Genomic DNA, 22,309 nt, shown 5'->3' on the forward strand with positions numbered 1-22,309 from the left:
AGGCGGGTTAACCAGCAAATCATGTAAAGTTCTGGCTCTTTACAAGGCTAAAAATGGAATAAAACTCAAATATTACAATAATCACAGATGAATGAGTTTAAATAACTCGAATCTGATTCTATTTATGATTGATGAGTTAATAGTTAAATTAAGTTAAAAAATAATTTAATTTTAAATTCAATCTATATTAATTGAAATCAAATTAAATTTATTTTATAAAATCAAATCTAGCCCTTGGTTTGTTGTATCTGAACTTGTGTAGCTCGAGTCAACTTTGACCTTCCTATGTATTATTCCTCAGCTGCCTTTGACTCTTCTTGGTATATATTTTCCAGGGCATATTTGTAGTTAACATTCCTTGAGAATTACACTTATATTCAATTTGAATAAAGTCTAAACAAAACTAAAGTGTGTGCATATATGTTTGTATGTATGTATGCATGTATATATGCATAACAAAACATAATGGAATTTCAAGGAAAAATGAAACAAAAAAATCACATATTTTCACTTGCCGCCTAAATTTCGAAGTCTTAACACAACTTCTACGACCAAAATACTTTTTCCCACCCAAGGTTTTGTCTATCTCAAACTTTTACCTTATAAAGTTTAAAAAATTTAAATACTCATCCGTTATCCAACTTCTGTTAAAGCTAAAAATAAACTTTTATTTTACTAGTAATATTAAAAAAATATAATTTTGTCATTTTTTTCTTCAGACTTTGAAAATTAACAATTTCACCTAATCTTAATTTTTTCAGTTTTGAAAAGTGATTTTTTTCCCTTTACATCCATAGTGTTTTTTTTCTTCTCTCTTCGGTCATAACAACTTCCTCTTTCCACCATTTTTCCTCTCTTCAGTCATCTTTCACCATCGGTAGAGTCAAACAAAGATGTTGGCATTGTTGACAAAAAAAAAAGAACTTTGAAGACATTGGCTTCTTCATGAAAGCCATGACTTTTATCTTCTTAAGGGCACCATCAGTGATAGCAGACTTGAGCTTAGTTTGAGAGGTGATGGCGCGAGGCGAAGAGGAAGTGTCGACATCGACTGTGCCAACCTCATCTATCAAGTCATCGTCTTCAAAGTCCAATGTGTTCGCTTTCATCATCTTTGAAGTCCAACGCCATTTTTTCTTCAAGTCGTCATTCTCTTCGAAGTCCCACATAACCATCCTTAATGACGTCTTCGTCTAACTCTACTAACAATGAGAGACAACTGAAGGAAGGAAAAAGGGTGGGAAAAGGAAGTCGTTGTTGTGGGGAATGGTGGCTAGAGAGAGAAAAAACCCTAGGGATGAGAGAGAAAAGTTACTTTTCAAAACTGAAAAACGTGAGAATGTGATGAAATTATAAGTTTTTAAAACTGAGAGGAGAAGAGAATGAGATAAAATTATATTTTTATAATATTATTAGTAAAATAACAGTTTTACCTTTAATCTTAATAGAAAATTTTAATCAAAATTAGATAATAGATAGGTATTTAAATTTTTGAGCTTTAGCTAGTGCAAGTTTGGAGATGGATCAAACCTTAGTGGGAATAAGTCTTTTGGCCTAACTTCTACTGTGCTCTTATCAGTTTGGAACTCATTGTGGGCTACAATTGTATGTAAGCCAACCACATTTGTTGCTTTGCTATGCCCCATGTCTTTGATTTTTTTTTTTTTTTCGAACATAGACAATGACGGCAAGAATTGGGTCTCCCAGTGGCACTGAACTGAGGAAAATCCAAATTATCAGCTCATGCGAGTCTAAATTTAAAGAGATGTTATGTTGAAGGGGAGCATCATACATCATACCAACCTAGCGTTTGATACATCTTAATCTGCAATGCCGCTGTCTACATCCCAGTTGGCCAGAACATTTTTATTAGAAGATACTATGACTTGAAAATTAGTTCTAAAAGAGTGAACAAGCTATCTTTGAAGCATATTAAGCCATGACATATTCATTTCATGAGCAATTCAAACTGTTGAAAATGATGACTATATTTTGAAGGGAAAAGGATTTGTCCCACCCAATTTTTAACTGAAATTTAAAGCACAACCATCATAGTTGAAAAACCCAAATTCTCACCAATGTCTAACTTCTATTAACTTTTTCTATTAGAAGCAAGGGTAAAATGATTATTTTACTATTTATATTAAAAAGATATAAAATTTATTCTCTCCCCCCCCCCCCCCCCACCCAGGTTTTAAAAACTAACAATTTCACTATTGCTTAAAGTTTTTAAATTTTGAAAAGTAACTTTTTCATCCTCAAACTTAGGGTTTTCATATTTTTCAAACTGTAGTCGCTCACCAAAACTTTAAAAAATAGCAAATTCACCCTTACTCTTCAACTTCAACTTTCAATATCCCTTCTGACGTCCTCTTCGGACTCCTCATTCCCTTGAGTTGACAGTTGGTTGTGTGACGAAGAGGTAGATCGACAAATTGCGTAACGTCGTCTCACCTTCTTTTGCTTGATTCGTCTCTCTAGCATTGTCCAAGTGTCTATCGTTGTCGTCCCAACGTCTCTCACGGTTGTCCGACGTCATCCCATTGTCATCATTGCTGAATTGAGCGTCATGATTGAGATCGATGAATCATTTAACGTCGCCCGAGTGTCATCCGAATGTGACAAATGAGTGGTCATCCAAGTGTTGAATGAAAGATGGGTGGAAAAGCCAGCTTCGGTCACCAAAGAAAAAAACCCTAAAAATTCCAAACCTTAGGGGGAAAATGGTGACTTTTCAAAGTGATGTATGGGGTGAAAGCAATTTTCAAGACTTTGGGGGGGGGGGGGGAATGAAATAAAATAATATATTTTTAATAATATTATTAAAATGACTATTTTACCTCTATTTCTAATAAAAAATTCTAATGAAAGTTAGTTTATAAGTGGATATTTGAGTTTTTTATCTATTGTGGGTGTGTTTTTGAATTTCGACTAAAACTTGGATAGAAAATTGTCCTTTGCCCTATTTTAAAATACCACGTTGGTTGTCTGAGACTGTAACAAATGTAGGTGCATTTTAAAGTCAATAAATATATACTTTTGAATACATATTTGAGTACACAAATGATATATCATATTGTAATTGAATAATTTAAAATTAAGAATAACACTTAAATATATAATGATATATCATCTGTGTATTCAATTGTGTACTAAAAATATATACACATAATATTATTTTTTTAAATGAATAGATAACAATTCCATTATTCTCATCAACAAACAACATTGAGTGTATGCTATGAACCCTGTGGTAGTGTAAATTGAGCCAGTTAATTAGAATTTCCAAAAACTTGAAAAATGAATGTTATTTATCATACTGTCTCTGGTAAAAGGCAAGTGAACTCGATCGTTCATTTCAATTTGTATGCACTAAGTGGGTAGGGCTTTCTCTGTTGCAACTTATATGTTGTGTGGATTCTGGTTAAATTGGGAAAGCACAGACATGTGATTTGTCAAATGAAATGCACATGAATCATGCCCTACTCTGAACGCAACTGACAACATATTACTAGTGCAAAATAAATAACAATGCCCTTTGGCAGTAACTAATCTTCTAGTAGATTATATTAGACAGATCTTCTAATTGCCAAAACACCTCAAATTCAAGGATTTGATAATAAATTTTTATGATAAAAGTATATATATTTATTTTAAATATATAAATAAATAAATAAATAAATATTTAATATATATAATTATATGATTAAATAATTTTATATTAAAAATAAAATAATATTTAATCACATGATAACATATATAAATATATATTTATTTATATATTTTAAATAACTATTTATAAATTTAAGTGTTAGTACGAAGGATGCCCAACCATTTAATGGGAACAACAAATCTCTTATTTTTAGATCCTCCATGTGAACAGTAAAGTGGCCTTTATACATGTCGATGGTCTGAGCAGACCAAAAACTCTTATGGACAGAAATATCAGAAAGACTAATTAAGAGGTAAAGTGAAGTGACAGCTGCAATGGGGTCTATTTAAGGATGGAAGGCATGAGAAGCCACATGGTTTTGCTTCCATCTATATTTGAAGTTGCGATAGAAATGCACATTCTTACAGCTCATCACGAATGGTAATAGTACAAATTTATTCAAAGTTACCATAAGGACAAAGATAAAGGACACTGGTACTATGTGATATGACCCTACCAATATGAGAAACGTTCAAGATATAAAGCGTCCGATCATGTGAAGGTGCTTTGGGAAGAAGACAATAATTATATGAATGTGGGCTTAATTTGAATTGATGATTGATTGGAAAGAAGCGGAAAACAGCCTGGAATATTAATTGAGAAACTTTTCTGTACTGCAGCTAGTTTGACCCTGATTGACCAAAAAGCAATCAGCTATCATGAATTGCAGGACAATAGCAAAGGCAATCATGGAGTTGAACTTGGTGGTTCCTATGAATTTCAAGATTGTTAAGTGCTTTTCTACATTGAATCATAAGATGAACACAGGAATATGAAACAAAAAAGGATTAATAAGATTTTACCTTTCAAAAACAAGCTACAAACCTTTTGAAATTAAATGAATGTCTATGGTGCAAATCATAGTAATCTTCCGAGAAACAATCATCTCAACGAAACTTGGGTTCATGCCCACCAAATCATAGTAATCTCAATAGGATCATAGTCTCTTAAATACCCTTGAAGAGGTCTTTGCAAGTAAGAAAACCTATTGGTGATAGGTCTTGATTGATACTGGCGATCGAACAACCTCTAATTATCATGAAATTGTTAAAATTTGGGGAGAAAAATCAAAATAAATCGAATACAGAAATTTCTTATTAACTGAAAAAAAGCTAAACATAGTGCATAAAACAATAAAAAAGTATATCTTTTATACGCTTACAAAAAATATTCATTATCCTATTTTATCTAAATCACGTTACCCACTTTTCACACATATTGTATATCAGTAACTTAATATAAAATTAGGAACCATAAATACACAAACTAATAATCCATTTCAACCTAAATAAAAAGACCAACTTGACCTTAATTAATAAATAAATTTGAATTATTATTTAACACTACTCCTTGATTCAAATTTGCAAACTCTTATGCGCAATCTGAAATAATCATGCTTGACTGGAGGAAGTGACTTGGTCAAAATATTTGCACCTTGCTCATTTGTACCACATTCCTTTAATGTAAGAATTTCATTTGTTACTAGACTTAGAATAAAGTGATAACAGATGTCAATGTGTTTGGTTCTACTATGACAAGTAGGATTCTTTGTCATTGCAATTGTTGCTTTGTTGTGACAAAAGATTTCACTTGCTCTAACTTGCTCTTGATGAAAATCAGAAAGTAATCTCCTTAACCAAATTGCTTGAAAAGTTGATAAAGTTGCTGCAATATATTCTACTTCTAAAGTTGATAATGCTACAACTTCTTGTTTCTTTAAACTCTAAGAAATTGCCCTAGAACCAAGGCTGAAATAAGTTTCCTAAAGTGCTTTTTCTATCATCTAAGCAATTTGCCTAATCACGATCAGTAAAGCCAATTGGTCTGAAATCTGATACTTTTGAGTACAAATTCCAAACTCAATTGTTCCTGCAACATATCTCAAAATTCTCTTTGTAGCTTCAAGATAATACTTTGTTGGATTGTGTATAAATGTGGATACCACGCCAATAGAAAATATAATGTCTGGTGTTGTATGACATAAATAATTTAAACCACCAAGAAGACTTCTAAAATAACTTGCATTAGCCATTTTAGTATCATCATCAAAATTCAACTTTTCATTCACATTCATAGGTGCGGCTACCACTTTACAATTCACCATATTAAATCTTTTCAAAAGATCTATTGCATATTTTCTTTGTGAAATAAAAATTCCATCTTCAACTTATTTCACTTTAAGACCAAGAAAATAATGTAATGAACCCAAATCTAACATCTCAAATTTTTTCATTATATATGATTTAAATTCACCAACAATAGATTCACATCATCTCATATATATTATATCATCAACATAAAGACAAACCACCAAAAAATCATTTTTACTTTCCTTTTTAAAATAGAGAGTTGACTCATTGTCACTTCTTTTAAATCCATTTTCTTGAAAATAAGAATCAATTTACTATACCATGTTTATGGAGTCTGCTTCAATCCATAAAATGTCTTTCTCAACCTGTAAATTTTATCTTCATTGCCATTAACTACAAAACCTTTAGTAGTATGCACCATTTAAAAAAGCAGATTTAACATCAAGTTGATAAACATGCTAATTAAGTTGAGTAGCCAAGGCTAAAAAAGTTTTTACCATTTCAAATCGTGCTATTGGAAAGAAAGTTTCTTCAAAATCGATCCCTTGTTATTAAGAGTATCTCTTTACAACTAATCGAGCCTTGTGTTTTTGTATGCTCCCATCTACATTGTATTTTGTTTGGTACACCTATTTGAACTTAATTACATTTTTTCCTTCAGGCAAATTCACCAAATCTCAAGTTTTATTTTTCTTAATTGTCAACATCTAATCTCTCATCACATCACACCATACTTTTGCTCTTTTGCAGCTTTTTCAAAACATATAGGATTAGAGGCAAACAAAGCAAAAGTGTAAGTTTCATAAATCTCTGTCAATGATTTGATTTTTCTTGGTGGAGTTTCACTTGAAGAACTTGAAGATGAGAAAGCATTGCTACTTGGAATAGATGAATTACTACTATTAGAAGAAGAAATAGAATTTGTTGGTATTGCATCATTATGTGGGATCACTTCATCTTCTGGATTTTGAACATGTCCTTTATCTCCATTCCATTCCCATGCAACATTTTTATTAAAAGCCACATCCCTGCTAATAATCAACTTGCCACTAATAGGGTTATATAAACTATATGCCTTGGATTGAGAACTATAACTAACAAAAATGCATTTAACATATTTTTCATGGAGTTTTTGATATTATGATTTTACCAAAGCATAGGCTATACAACCAAAAACTTTTAAGTGGCTTATTGATGGCTTTTTACCTTTCCAAGCCTTATACGGTGTTTGATTCAAGATAGCTTTTGTAGGAGAAATGTTGAGGATGTACATAGTAGTTGCAACAACTTCTCCTCATAATTGATTTAGAAAGCCTACTGCTTTAATTATGCTTCTTGCCATTTCAACTATCATTCGATTTTTCTATTCAACAACGTCATTCTGCTTCAGTGTGTGTGGTACAGTAAGATCCATGTGATTTTCCTCTCAAAAAGCATTGAATTCAGATGAACAAAATTCTCTTCCTCTATTTGTGCAAAGTGTTTTTATGTAATACTCATTTTGTTTCTTAACAAGAACTTTACAATTTTTGAAATTAGAAAAAGCTTCAGATTTACTATTTAGAAAATAAACTCAACTCATACAGCTAAATCATCTGTAAAAAGCAAAAAATATCAACTTTTACAAGAGGTCTCAAGACTCATAGGCCCACATAAATCAATATCCATTAATTCAAGACAATTAGATGCTTTCCAAGTCTTGCCTATAGGAAAAGGTTTTTTATTTTGCTTTCTATAAACATAACCTTCATAAAACTCAAATGTACCAAGTTTAGGCAGCCCAAAAACTATTTCTTTTTGGCTTAACAACTTCATCCCATTAACATTCAAATGACCATAATGCAAATGCCATAATTTTGCATTACTGCATCTTTTAATAATTAAAACAGATTCTTCAACTATTGAAACTTCATGTGGAAACATTTTATTACTAGCCATTTTAACAGTAACAATATTTTGTCCTGATTTTTTGTCCTTAATAAAACATGCCCCATTGTCAAACAAAATGCAATATTCACTTGTCATCAATTGCCCGATACTTAATAAGTTATAAGTCAATCCAGGAACCAACATTATATCATGCAATAATTTTTCTTTACCATGACTTATGAAAGAAACTGTATCTTTTTCTTCAACTTGAATCTACTTGTTGTCTTCTAATCTTACTTCTGACTTTTAAGACTCATTGAGCTCCTTGAACAATAATCTTGTACTTGACATATGATTAGAGAACCTATTATCTAAAAACCAAACATCATTAGAGACAACATTAAAGGAAATGAAACTGTACCTTTAACTTGAATTTGCTTGTTGTCTCCTAACTTACTTCTTACTTTTGAGACTCATCAAGCTCTTTGAACAATGATCTTGTACCTAACGTATGATTAGAACACCTGCTATATAAAAACCAAACATTACTAGAGACAACATTTTCACAAAAATGAGCCATGAAAAGCTTACTTTCATCATTTATTTACTCTATAAAACTTGCTTGATTGTTCTCATCTTTTGCTTTAGTCCAACAATCAGCTTCCTTGTGGCCAAGTTTCTTACAATAATGGCACCAAATTAAGCTTTTATTCTATCTATTTTCATCATATTGTCCTCTGCCTTTGCCATGACTCGATTGCAAAAACCACCTCTAGCCTTGTGATTTTTCAGCTGAATACAATGACTTGTTTTTCTAAAATGACTCCCCCTTTACATGAAATACCTTTTTCTCATTCTTTTCATGTGTATTGGTTAACTAATCTTCATGAGCTTGCAAATAACTTATTAGTTCAATAAAAAAGAATAATCAAATAAATCATGTGATTCCTTAATTGTAGCAAATACATGCTCAAATTTTCGAGTAAGACTTCTCAAATATTTTGTTTTTGGTAATTAAGCATAATATTAATAAAAAGACTTAGCTAGGCTAGGGAAACAACCAAAACTTTACTTGTTGCAAACCAAAAGGACAACAAGCAAGCAAAAATCTATACAAATCACAAATAAGAAAGCAATGACAAACCCACCTTCAGCCCAAAAGACACAACCCTAAGGAAAAAAGGAAAAAGACATCACAAAAGAGGAAACAACTCTTCTTGATTAACTATCTAAGAAGATTCAAAAATAGAGTTCAAGAAGAGGCAAAATAACCAAATCAATGAAAAACAAATAAATTAAATTCATAAGGACCAAACAACCCTCCACAAGTAAGCAAGGTAGCAAAAAGTGTAGCAAAACAACAAGTAGTGGATGTAACAATAAGATTAAAATTTCCAACAAGAGAAGAAGTGCAATAAAACCAAATACTCCTAAGCATAAATTGCAACAAAATAGTAACTAGAGGAAGTAGCACTAGGATTAGAGTTTCCAATAAGAACAAAAAAAGTAGATAGACAGAGCAACAAGACTAAAACATTTCTAAGCAGAAAGTACAACATAACAACAACCTTAAAATGCAACAAGACATTAATTTCTAGCAAAAGTAGAAAGTGTAGCAAAACCAAAATACTCCCAAGCAGAAAGTGCAGCAAGAAAAGCAGTAGAATCAGGGTCTACAACACGGGGCAACATTGTCTATAGGGTCTACAACACGGGGCAACATTGTCTATCTCCGAGACTCTATAGGTAGAAGCCTATTAGCCAACAAACAAAGGGCATCAGTTAACACCCAAACTTAAATTTTAGTTCGGTAAAAAGTTGAGTTGAGTTTGTAATTTCGCCAGCAAAGAAAAAATCTAAACATATTGCTTTGAACTTCTTGGCTTTATCTAACAATAATGAAAGCATCAACAAGAACATTCCAATAACCAAAATCAACAAAACCTGTAAAAAAAAGCAAACCATTTAGGCATAAACCACTTTGACTTCTTCATTCTATTTGGATTTATCATACAGTCAACGAAAGATGTAATTTGGGAACTTCTACACATTGGTTAAAATTTATACAGTCCTTGTTCTTCTCACTTGAGTCATCTCAGAAGCTTTATCCCTAACTATCACTTTGATTGAATTAATAACATACTTCATACTCCTCCTCTCATTTTTAAAGTTCCTTATATTTCTTTCTCTCCATAATGTGTAAATTGTAGCTCAAAGGCTAATCTTGCCCAACCTCTCTACTAAATAGTTTTCTTTCTAGGTTTGGACCAAGTAGTTAACGCAGTTCCTCCAAGGTCTCAGATCATAAGATAAATCACTCATTTCCAGGATTTGCCTTCAAACTCTTAAAGTCTCCCTACAAGCAAAGAAAAGATGGTCCAAAGTCTCCCTTCTACTCTCATAAAAGCAATAGTTTACATAACTTATAATGCCAGTTATATTTCATTTATCTTTAGTGTATAGTTTATCTTTAAAAGCTAACCAAGAAATAAAGGCATCTCTTGGAATATAATTTTTAAACCACACAAGGCTCGACTAATTCACAAAGCTCTCCGTTTTTCGAAGAACCTTTTAAGTCGAGCCAATGCTAAATTTACCGAATTTGTTAGCTTTCTAAACAACTTTATCACCACCACCATTTGGTTTTTGGAAGGCGTGAGCTTTTAATTTCAAGGTGCTTCATAGAGAAAGTTGGGGGCTAAGTCCACTCTCCATTTAAGATAGTGTCATTCACCTTAGCCTATTTTGAAAGGTTTAAGTCATATATGATTTCAATGTCATATCTTTCCACAAAGGGACCTTTTGGGTTCCAATTAGTGTACCATAAGGAAATGTTCTTTCCATCTCCAACCTCAAAGGTAATATAATCCCTAACATCCTTCCTAAGCTTAAGAATACTCCTCTTAGCCCAAAAGCAATTTTGGGAATCTTTCTCTCCCAAATTGAATTGTTTTTTAGGAGGTTGTTTTTGGCCTAGGTCACCTAAATCAAATTATTATTTGCAAAGGATAAGTTCTAAATATGATGCACCATAGTTGCTTTGTTCCATTCTTTAGTTCTCAATAGACCAAAACCATCTTCATGGCAATGGGTGCACATCTCTTCCCATGCCACCTTGGCTTTGTGACAATCAAGATCCACTCTTGACCAAAGGAAGACCCTTAGTTTACTTTCAATTTCCTTGTGCACCATTGATGGGAGAATAATGATAGAAAACCAAAACATTTGAATACTCATCAATATGGACTTCTTGAGAACAATTCCTCCAACATAAGAGAGGAACCTACTCCTTTAAGAATCTTATTGATGAGAGATTTACAATCTCCTTTTTTTAACTTTGTAGTAATGAGAGGAACACCAAGATATGTGACAGGGAGAGACCTTATTTGGAAACCCATAAAGTCCATAAGCACCTTTATATCTTCGTTACTCATTCTCGAGAAAAAAATGTTACTTTTCACGAGATTAGCTTTAAGACCAACCCATTTGTAAAACAAATTTAAAACATGCTTTATAAGGCATATAAACACTTTATTCGCTTTACAAAAAGGCAAAAGGTCATCAGCAAAACTCAAATGGTTAATTTTCATTCCCTTGCACTTGTTATGAAACTTGAAACTATGATTATTGGCCACTTTTGTAAGAACATCTGACAAAATCTCCATAACAATAACAAACAAATAAATGGAGATATGATCCGTTTGTGTAAGCCCTTTATTGTTATCAAGGAAACTAACCAATTCACCATTCAAAGCAACTAAAAATTTGGGAGTTGTAATACACTATTTAATCTAATTAACCATGGTTTCCAAGAATCAAAATCGCTTTAGAGCACCAAAGAGAAAATTCCAATCCACATGATCATAAGCTTTTATAATATCAATCTTCATAGCATAGTTTTTAACCTTATTAGAAAGTCGATGATAATTGAGTAAGAAATTTTGATAAAGAAGAATGTTATCTCCAATCTTCCTTCCTTCAACAGAAGTTCCTTGGGCGGAATTAATAATCATCGAGAGAGTAACCTTAATCCTATTCACCAAAATCTTTGTGATGCACTTATAAATATTGTTACAACAAGAGATAGGGCAAAAATCATTGCATGAATTTCCTCCCAAGTCACTTCCTCCACCTTTCTAGAAGCCATTGCCAAAGGGACTCTCTTATTGATCAAATCCACCATCCATCCATGTTGTGGCTCACAAAGTTTGAGTTGAAAAGGTTGTGAAAGTATTTAATAAACATCTCTTTGATACCCGTAATCTCCCTTTCAATGCTACCATCACCTTTATTTTGTTTCTATTTCTCTTCTCATTAATACTCTTGAACAATTATTTTGTGTTGCTATCCTCTTTCTTAAGCCAATTAATTCTAGAATTTTGTTTAGTCAAACTCTTCTCCACTTTGTTTAACTTTATTAGTTTGGATATTTTCTCCTTTTCCACTCCCCGCAAAGGCTCATCATTAGGATTTTAACTAATGGCTTGTTGGGTTCTATAAAGATCTTCCCTTACCATAGCCACCCTTTTCGAAATGTTCCAAAATTCCTTTTTATTAAGGTTTCTCAATTCAACTTTGTGCATTTTAAATCACCAATCTATACATAAGATTGCCATCAACATTCTCTTCCCAAACTTTTCTACAATTGGTAAGAACCTCTCATGATCCGCCCAAAAATTAAAGAACTTAAATGGAACCTTTCGATTAATCATATTTTCACCACCATAAACCAAACACGGATAATGGTTAGATAATAGAAGGTTATCAAAATATGCACTTGCATTCAGAAAGCTCCTAATCCATGAGTCATTGATTAGAGCTCTATCCAAGTTGCAACAAATCCTACTATCTTTAATGCTTTTATTAGCCCAAGTGAATAAATTACCTCTAAAATTGAGATCCTCCAAACTAGCCTCCATACACATCCTGTTAAGGTCTTCACTATGGGAATTGTCAAGATTATTTCCTCCCATTTTTCCGAGCAAAAGCGGACTGCATTAAAATCCCCCATAGTAATGCACAACACATATTTATAATCAGAAGCTAACTCAATAATATGCTTCCATGCAATCTTCCTCTCAATTGGATAACTACTAGCATAAACAAAACAATACATGAAAGGAGCTTGACAAGCTTCAAAATTAACTTTGCACCACAACAACTGGGAAGTAGATTTGATTACTGTAAGGTCAACTTCTCAAAATTTTTGCAACAACTATTTCATTAGTAATTTTCTCACCAAACGACTTCATCTGATTAACAAGAATAGAGACTCTAGACAAATAATCTTGTACAAATTCATTAGCTTTCATAAACAAAATTTCAAATTCACAATGGTAAGTTTGCAATTTTACCGTAACCACCTTTGCTGAACTTTGAAAATCTTTCTTCAAAATTCGCCATGCCTCTATTGAAGTATCTGTCGCTATTTGGGTCTTGCTTTTGATGCCCAATTAAAGAACATAACCTATCTTTGATACCAAGAATGTTGAAATTTGAAGAGAAAAATTAAAATAAATCGAATGTAGACTTTGGAAATTTTTTATTAACTGAGAGAAGGCTAAGCACACAATATATAAAACAATGAACAAGCATGGCTTTTGTAGGTTTACAAAAAATACGCACTATTCAGTTTTATCTAAATCACGTTACCCACTCTTCACACATCCTTTGTATAAGCAACTTTACATAAAATTAGGAACCCATAACTCTTTATTTCAGCAACTAAATTTAAAATCAGGAACCATAAACACAAACTAATAAACCATTTCAACTTAAATAAAAAGACCAATTTGACCTTAATTAATAAATAAATTTGAATTATTATTTAACAGAAATGTATTTTATTTACTATTAAGTTTTAAATTGTATGCAAAACAAATTACTTTTCTCTTACAAAAGCTAGAATCATACTAACATAATATTATAATTACTGTTCTTTTTAATATATCATATACATGATGTGAATGATAGCCATAGCAAAGTTCACAGAGAATTGCGTTGAGATGGAAATAAATAATTCCTTCATATCCATTGAATCATCACTTGAAATGTCAAAATCAAATAGCTTGAAGAATAAAAATTTTTTGAGTAACTAAGTAAATTAGTGATGAGGCAACAAACTTGGCGAAACTACTCATAGATAGCCTAACTTCATGGAAAAATCTTAGCAATTAGTCATAGCCAAATTTTAGAGATTGAAGACAGAAGTAGCAGTTTGCAGATACAAAGCAGGCAGTCAACAATTTGAGACCTAGGTGGAGAGACCTAGAGAGTCATCAAAGTAATCCAAAATAATCGACTGGTTGGCTAGTTGACAAAAAGAGGACAAGGTCTAAGTTCAATGCTTCTCTAAATGAGCAAAATGCATATGAAGGTCTATTTGACGAAGACAAGTCTTAATTTGATGCCAAGAACATGTTGAGCATCAAAAGTTAAGTAGTTTATAATTATTTCAAAGCACACAGGGCCAATATTTTTGTATACAAAATCACAAGCTGCACCTCTCTCTCTCTCTCTCTCTTTTTTGTTTTTATAGGTGTGGTAGGGCATGATGCTTTACCATAGACAGGGCAGAAGCACGTGAAATATAACAAATTCTTTCACCTGATATGTTTTCTCAAGATTCTTCAATCCCCTATCATTATCCAATTCCAAGCTAAGGTTATTTAACATCTGCCCCTATAAATAGTTGGTTAGTGAAGAAACCGTTTCAACAAAATCGTCATCCATCCGTCGTCAGTCTCTTCAATCAAGAGTTTTCTTTTCCAAGATGGGTTTTCAATTGTTGCGGTTAGCTAATGCTAAGCAAAGACTTCAGAGAACACTTTCAGCTAAAATCAGAGTAGCATCAAGCAATAGTAGCAATGTTCCAAGAGGCCACATTGCAATTTATGTTGGAGAAAGCTACAAGAAGAGATTTGTAATTCCCATATCATTCTTAAACCATCCTCAATTTCAGAATCTACTGAACTTGGCTGAGGAAGAATTCGGATTCGATCATCCAATGGGCGGTCTCACAATTCCATGTAGTGAACATTACTTCATCACTCTAACTTCGGCCTTGAATTGTTCATAAATGGTGGCTTCATCATCATCAGTATATTGTTCTTGCCATAAGATCGATTCACTCGCTTGGTTCATTAGTTTTTATTATCTTCACCTTGAAAGTACATAAATTTTAGATGATATTAAGAGCCTGTCTCTTCAATTTTGTATGCAGGATCTTTTCAAATATGAAAATATCCCATGTAATAAACTATTAATTAACATAATATAATTGTTATCAATATTCTCATTCTTATCATGAATAGACTCCATTTCATGTAATGTAAAAATATTTTAAAAAGCAATTGTATATTTCATAAAGACAAGCAATACGTCAAATCAAATTAATTTTATAAGAAAAGATAATGAGTGTTTGATCTGTCACTTTTTAATTGAATTTTCATATGCAAGAGAAGATAGAAAATATTATCCAGCCTAAATTCCATTACTAAGATTTTTGTTTTAATATAGGAGGGATATATCATGCTTAACAACTCTTCTAATTGTTTGCTCTCACGCTTATGGTTAAAAGTGCCGACACTTTTTGTTGCTGGAGCTACTAATGTACATAGTTTTAGTAGTTTGTTCATGAATCTGGCTGCGCCCTCCTTGGTCTGTTAATGTTTTTCTACGGATCTTCATCATTAATTATTAGTCAAACATGCATTTAATCTAGCAAAAACAGAGAAATAAAAGCAACGCAAGAGCAATATACTTGGTTCGGATTACAAACTCGAAATCTTACATATAAGGCAGATGATAATCCTTTAGTCAGTCTACTAATAAACAAAATATAGTGTTTACAAGTTATAATATACACCCAAAAATCAAATTAAGACTAGATATTATCAATTTTACATAGACCAACGACATCTGGAGAGTAGATGATCTCACTGGACCAAGGACGATGACTGGACAATGTGAGAACCAAGAGTTCTCATTGGTGCAGAGTATCTCTTGCAGTGGAAGCAAGCCGAGAGCAAAGAGAGGGTTGGGTAATTCTAGAAGAAACAGAATGTGTTGGTTCGGAAGTAAAAAACTAAGTAATATATTTAGGGTTCCAGCCAGCAAAATTACTCATCTGCCCTTTATGCTCAAATGACAAATATGACCCTCACTTACTCTGCTAAATTACAACTATACCCTTCATTCAAGTTTAAGACATATATGCTAAATAACAAACTCTACCTTAACTTAAACTTGACATTTGAGACTTGACACTTGACATAGAAAATTACCCTTTGCAAGACTTTATAAACATTAGACACCAACTTCGCGCAAGTCAAAGGTTAACTTAAACTTACTCACAGGGACAACATTGGTTATAATATCAATTAGATTGTCTTTGGTTGACATTTTCTCCATCTTAATCCACCCATTAGCCATAACATGTTTAAAAAAATGTAGCATTACATCAATGTGTTTTGTCCTCTCATAAAAAACACTGTTGGACAAGTGGATAATACTCTGTGAATCACTATATAGAATCAAAACTATACTTATCAACTCAAGCTCATTGGTTACGCCTTTAAGCCAAAAAGACTCATTCATTGCCTCTATTATCACACCTTTGTTGTTGATAGTGCAACAATATGCCACAAGTTGCTCTTCAAACTAACCACATTTTGACCAAATGTAAACAATAACTTGTCAAAGATCTTCTCCTATCTAAATTTGCATCACAATCAAAACCATAATAGCCTTTGACAAGAAATTGGTTAGTGTTATCAAGATTATACATCAAACTAGTATCATCAATACTTTTCAAATATTTCAAAAGTCATTCAGTTGCAATCCAGTGTTCTTTACATGGTTTACGTAAAAATCTACTTAATAAGCTAATAACATATGCAATGTCAGATCTAGTACCAATCATAGTATACATGAGATTGCCAAACACATTAGAGTAAGAAATTCTCTTCATGAAATTAGATTCAACATTAGTCAAGTCATCAACAATAGATTTCAATTAAAAATGAACACCCATCAATTGGAACACTAAAAAGTTTAGCATCAATCATTTAATACATTTCTAACACCTTTTTAGTACACGAGGCTTGAGACAATACAAAATTATTCTTTTCTCTATTTCTAATAATATCTATTCCAAATATTTTTTTTGCAGAACCTAAATCCTTCATTTTAAATTCAGTCTTAAGCATGTTTTTCAATTTATTCAACTCATTTATACCTTTAGAAATAATCAACATGTCATCCACATATATGAGCGAATAAATAAAGCAGTCACTATCTGTTTTCATAAAATAAACACAATTATCATATAAGCTTCTTGAAAATCCATTTGACAACACAAAATTATCAAATCTTTCATCCCATTGACTAGGGGCTTGTTTCAAACCATAAAGTGATTTATGCAACAAACACACTTTATTTTCATTACCTCTTTCAACAAACATTTAATGTGTAGCATGAGTGAGCCTTATGCCTCTCAAGTCATTTTAGAAGTCATGATATCTTGAAGGACATATCTTTTGCTTTTGACACATACTTAGATGCTACTTCAAATTGTTCACATGTTTTCCCGTTTTATCTTAAAATGCTTTATTAGTCCTTTACATAAACCAATTTTCTTTATGCATCTTTGATAAAACTATAATCCTTTCGACTTAAAAATCCCTTCTTGTTCTATGTATTCTTCGTCTATCTCTACCAAGGTAAGATATTTTTACCTTTGTTGTATTGTTCCTAAAGATAACTTTCTTTAGGGTTTTATTCTTTGGAGTATTTGTTGATAAAATTATATATATCTTTCAAATGTCTTTAAAAAGCTCTAATAATGATGGTGCTCCTTTTTTTGGCTAAGTTGGAGGACTCATCATTTGAGGGGGGCTCCCCAATTAGTCCATAAAGAAATAAGAACATAAGGATAAAAGGTCATGGAACCTCCTCCCAAGGTAACCTTGTGGGCCTAGCCTAGTGAAACTATGCAAGGTGGGGAATGAATAGAGAAAGATATTACTCTAGCCACTCCTCCTGAAGTAAGCAAAAATGCGACATTGTCACGTTACTGCAACTTAGTAGAGCTATAGAAGTCGACAACGTTTCCATATAGTGATCCTAAAAAAAAAATATGTGACTAATTTTATAGCGTTTTAAGGTGTAAGATAACTTTGTCTTTACATCATTTTGTATGGGAGGTGATCAACTTGTTGGGTTCATTTTCTTTCAGTTATCCTCAAATGCTTATTAATGCATTTTGGTGTTGTATATTTCATATAACTTTTTAGGGATTGGTGAGGCTATGACAAAGGAGCTCCCAAATTTTATGTGATGAAAGAGAATCCAAAGGCACCTACATTTTGTATACTATACAAATGAGCAGTAAAACATTTAAGGAGTTTCAATCATATAAAGTACAATATGTGTGATTGGAAAAATAAATACGTTTTCTTTCCATACACCAAAGAAGGAAAATTCCAAAAGTCATGTAATGTGTAATAGTTTTAACCCTCTTATTCTAATTCATAGAAAATTTTAATCTTTCAGTTCTTTTTTTGTAGTAGAATGGCTAAAACCAAGTCTATCTATTACTCAATAGGAACATATTTTTAAATTTTGTAGAGCTACATAAAGAGAGGTTTAACTTGGATAAACTCATTATTGATAGGAAGCTTCGAGCAATCAGTATCATCTTATCTACCTTTTCTATTGAAGTAATGAAAAGGCCCTCTTATAAGTGTTTATATTTTAGGTTGCTCTCTTTGATTTTTTTAAACTACAAATAATATATATTATAATACTTTTTGTATATATTACACCACAAGTATCATCTGCCTCTTTGCCTACTCTATTTGCTAGGACAAAAGCATTATCTTGCCCAAGATAAAGGAAGAATAAAGACACTAAAGCTGTAAGTGGGAAAAAACCTTGTTCAAAAATTCCTTTGGCGGTTTTAGGTGGTGCAGAAGCTTTGACCTCATGTAACACCCCATTTCGAGAACAGACGTCTGATGGTAATTATTATTATTTATTTTATATATATAGGTATTTTATTTTATTATTATTTTTATTAAAAAATGATAGCAATATTAACATAATACAATTTGATGCTTATGAAGTATCCATACGAAATATTTATTAGAAATCAAGTGTGCCAAAATGTCCCAAAATAATTTCAGTAATTGTAGATAAAATGATAATCCTGGAATGCATAAATTACATAAAGTAAATTATTATTATAATAATGAGTGAAATAAAAATAAAATAATTCTAGCCGAAAGCACAACATCAACCTGTTAACCCGCCCGCCTCCTGTCTGTCCTGTTGTTTTTCCTACCTGCAACACCCAAATAAATATATGAGTTGTAAAACTCAGTAGATCTTTATAATAAATTCGATATTCTTTATAGAAATTTTCGATGGAGTCTCACTGTTACATGCGTTCTTGACGCACTCAGTCGGACACCTGTCTCAGGTGCCTCTTATGTCATTGTATTGGAAGGCATCGATCTCAAATACCTCTTATCTCTTATTCTTCAATTTTGAATATCCATCACGAATGTTGTTGACATTATAACTGTATATCTAGTAAATTCTAATTTCCCATTAATTTAAACCGAGACCTCTCATCAATTGATTTGAACATCCTCAAGATCGGGACGTCTCGTCCACTGGTCTCCAATTACGAGTTATATTATTTATACCCTTAATGTGATTATATTAATTCATATAATTTATCGATTAAAAATATGGAGAACATTCACATAATTGTTATTCAAGACAATAAGTTAATTTATGCATATAATCATCAAAAATCTTTAAGAACACATTTTATTCATTTAGCAAACCCAAGAATCCATAACTGTTAGCTAAGATTTTGTTCTAAATGATGTAGATGCATTATAACATGTGTTGCTGCATGCACCATATCCTAGCTCCCAAAAGCAAATAAACACATGTCAAAATTCTTTCTTTTCTTTTCTCTTTTCTCCAAAAAGTGACGAAATTCTTCTTTTCTTTTTCAAACATTGCAGTGTTTGCCTTTCTGGAGAAAGAAGATGACGACAATTTCGCTCATGATAGGTAACATATCTAACATATTTGGAGAAAGAAGATGATGACAATTGCACATGGCTTGCGTGCAAGTAACATAGCTAACATATTTGGTACTCGTTTGACATGTGCATGGCATGTTTGTCGTGCACACTACATGTTGGCAACAAAGCACTTATCGATTAAGACATTATCGACATCTGTGGAGCGAGTCAAACCCTGATGACATTAGAAGGTGAGCCAAACATGGTTCAGTTAAGACCTTTTGACTCTCAAGCTTCTGAATCGCACCATTATAATGCCACAATATACATATGCAAAGATGCCATGGCTTCAAAATTTGTTCCAGAATCTTAAGTTCATGCAAAGTTTCTCTCCCTCTATCTTTCTCTCTCTAGATATAAATATATGTATACACATATCAAAATTACATAACACACCATGCCGACCATACTTCCTAAGAGATTCAAAATAAGCATTCATAACATTTTAGACTTTATACATCAAATTCCAATGCAAATAAATAGGTTAATGACCTACCTCTCTTTCGGCGATTACTATGGTCTTTGCGTGGCAATGGTCTCCTCAATGACTTCCTTCTCTGGTCAGCCAATAGAAGTCCTTCTCCCTCATTTGTTGTGCAAGAAGAGAATTTTGGAAGTATTTTCATGTGTTGAGGGGAAGAGAAAAATTTTTGTAAAAAGGAAACAAAAAAAGAGAAAAATAATGTTCATCTGAGAGGCTTCTGAAACTACCTCTTCATTTTTATGTCGTTTCTTTCCATAACGTCTTTCAACAGAGTGATGCATGGCAAGCATTATCTAACCAAGAGTAACTGCTAGATTTGAATGAGATACTTTGCGTAAAGTCTGTTAAAAATTGACTACTAGGATTCATATTCCCATAGATATGTACTACCTTCCAAATAATTTTACTTATACCTATATATTTTATATTCAAACATACATACATACATATATAGTCATGCAATACTCCTTCGAGTTTACTCTCAGATGTATACAATTTCTGTATATAGACTCATACAAATAATTTATACTTACAAAAAATAATTGGGAACTAAATATAACATTGAATGATAACAAAATGATCAAATTGCCCTTTTTATTAATTTAAAAATATTACACCTCAGCTACCCATTTTTAAGGAGAAGATCTTATTTCAAGAGCTTTATGGAGAGTTAAGCAGTCTTCTCCATTTTTACTAAGGTCATTACCATAGCATGGTAAGATCCCAAGAAAGAATGAGATTCAGTTGATTGGTTAAAATTACTCACCACAATGGCTTTTTAGGTATATAACTTTCCTTTTCATTTTCATTCCAAATTTCTCTTTACATGTTTACTTACTTTTTGCCTTTCTCTTTTTTAGACACTTGATTAAATGAATCTTCTTTAATAATCAATCGCTTGTCTATCTCTAGAGGTGATAACCAAGAAGAGAATACTTGACTCAAGGTATCACTCTCAAAGATATAAGAGAGGTTTTTTGGCCATAGAGAAAAAGCTCTAGGCCACAAAAGAGAGGTCGTGAGTTGTGGGGAAGAGAGTTGCAAGTTGTAGAGGGGAAAACTCTATAAGAGTAGAAGAAATTGCAAGTTTTGGAACATATCTATGCAAAAACTATTGAAAACTTTCATCTAAGTCATGAAACTCTTATTGATATGATGGGTAATGACTATTGGATATGAGAAATTTTATAGGGCTCCTGTAAGATAGAATAATAGGATGTCCATTAGATATGGATAAGGTTATGCTTGCTTGTGATAAGCATAATAGACTTTTAATTGGTCCGACATGCTAGGCATTAGCCTGACATAGACAAATTTTGACTTATCTTGAGATAGGGTAGAATGGGAAATCCTTCAAGTAGTGAGCTCCCTTTTGTACATTAAGAGTCAACATCCTCATGGTAAGACTTTTGGTTATCTCATCTTGGGGTGATTTCATCATTATACGAATCAAGGTCTATGCATTGTTAAGTGGCTTGGTCACAGTGTAGGCCTATACCTTGCTTGTTCACATTGCCTTAACATTAATTATTTTTAACACGTTGAGGGTTATGACTGCCCAAACATGTGACATCAATACACAATGAATATTAATCGTGTCATAACTTGAGCTAGAAAAGTTACAAACTATGGGTTAATATCATCATCCATTAAGTTCAAGTCTACACCTTGGGCATTAATACAATGACGAGGTATAATAGGTTTGTCACATGAGTTATATTTTACATGTTGAACAGGGATTGTTGGGGTTGGTACCCTAGAGCCAATCCCTATGACAATACAAGTTTATTAGTAAAGGTTATATTTGTAATTTATTGTAGCATTCTTTGTCTAAAAAGTATATTAATATATGCTCAGACAAATATCCTGAGAATGGTTGAATCGTGATGAGGAGATCAGTGTTCAACACTTAATTGTGAGGACCCTATGTACACATTAGGTAGTTGTTTTTAAAACATCTGTAACTTTGATATTACCATGACCATGGACACGAATAATAATGATCGAGTTATCATAGTGTTAAATGATCTCATCAAAAGATGATGATAGT

General features: G+C 32.3%; 1 protein-coding gene across 1 annotated transcript; it reads left to right on the forward strand.

The window, feature by feature from the left end:
• Nucleotides 1-14,194: 14,194 nt before the first annotated feature.
• On the forward strand, nt 14,195-14,945 carry LOC123213524 (auxin-induced protein 15A-like). Its single transcript, XM_044632979.1, has one exon. It carries the CDS (start codon nt 14,444-14,446, stop codon nt 14,747-14,749), a length of 306 nt encoding a protein of 101 aa, XP_044488914.1. The 5' UTR covers nt 14,195-14,443; the 3' UTR covers nt 14,750-14,945.
• The last annotated feature ends 7,364 nt before the right edge of the window (nt 14,946-22,309 follow it).

The sequence above is a fragment of the Mangifera indica genome, chromosome 4, assembly GCF_011075055.1.
Source record: "Mangifera indica cultivar Alphonso chromosome 4, CATAS_Mindica_2.1, whole genome shotgun sequence".
NCBI classification, from domain to species: Eukaryota; Viridiplantae; Streptophyta; class Magnoliopsida; order Sapindales; family Anacardiaceae; genus Mangifera; species Mangifera indica.

Coding starts and splice junctions, on each gene's coding strand:
- LOC123213524 (XM_044632979.1), top strand. CDS start 14,444: ATGGGTTTTCAATTGTTGCGGTTAGCTAATGCTAAGCAAAGACTTCAG.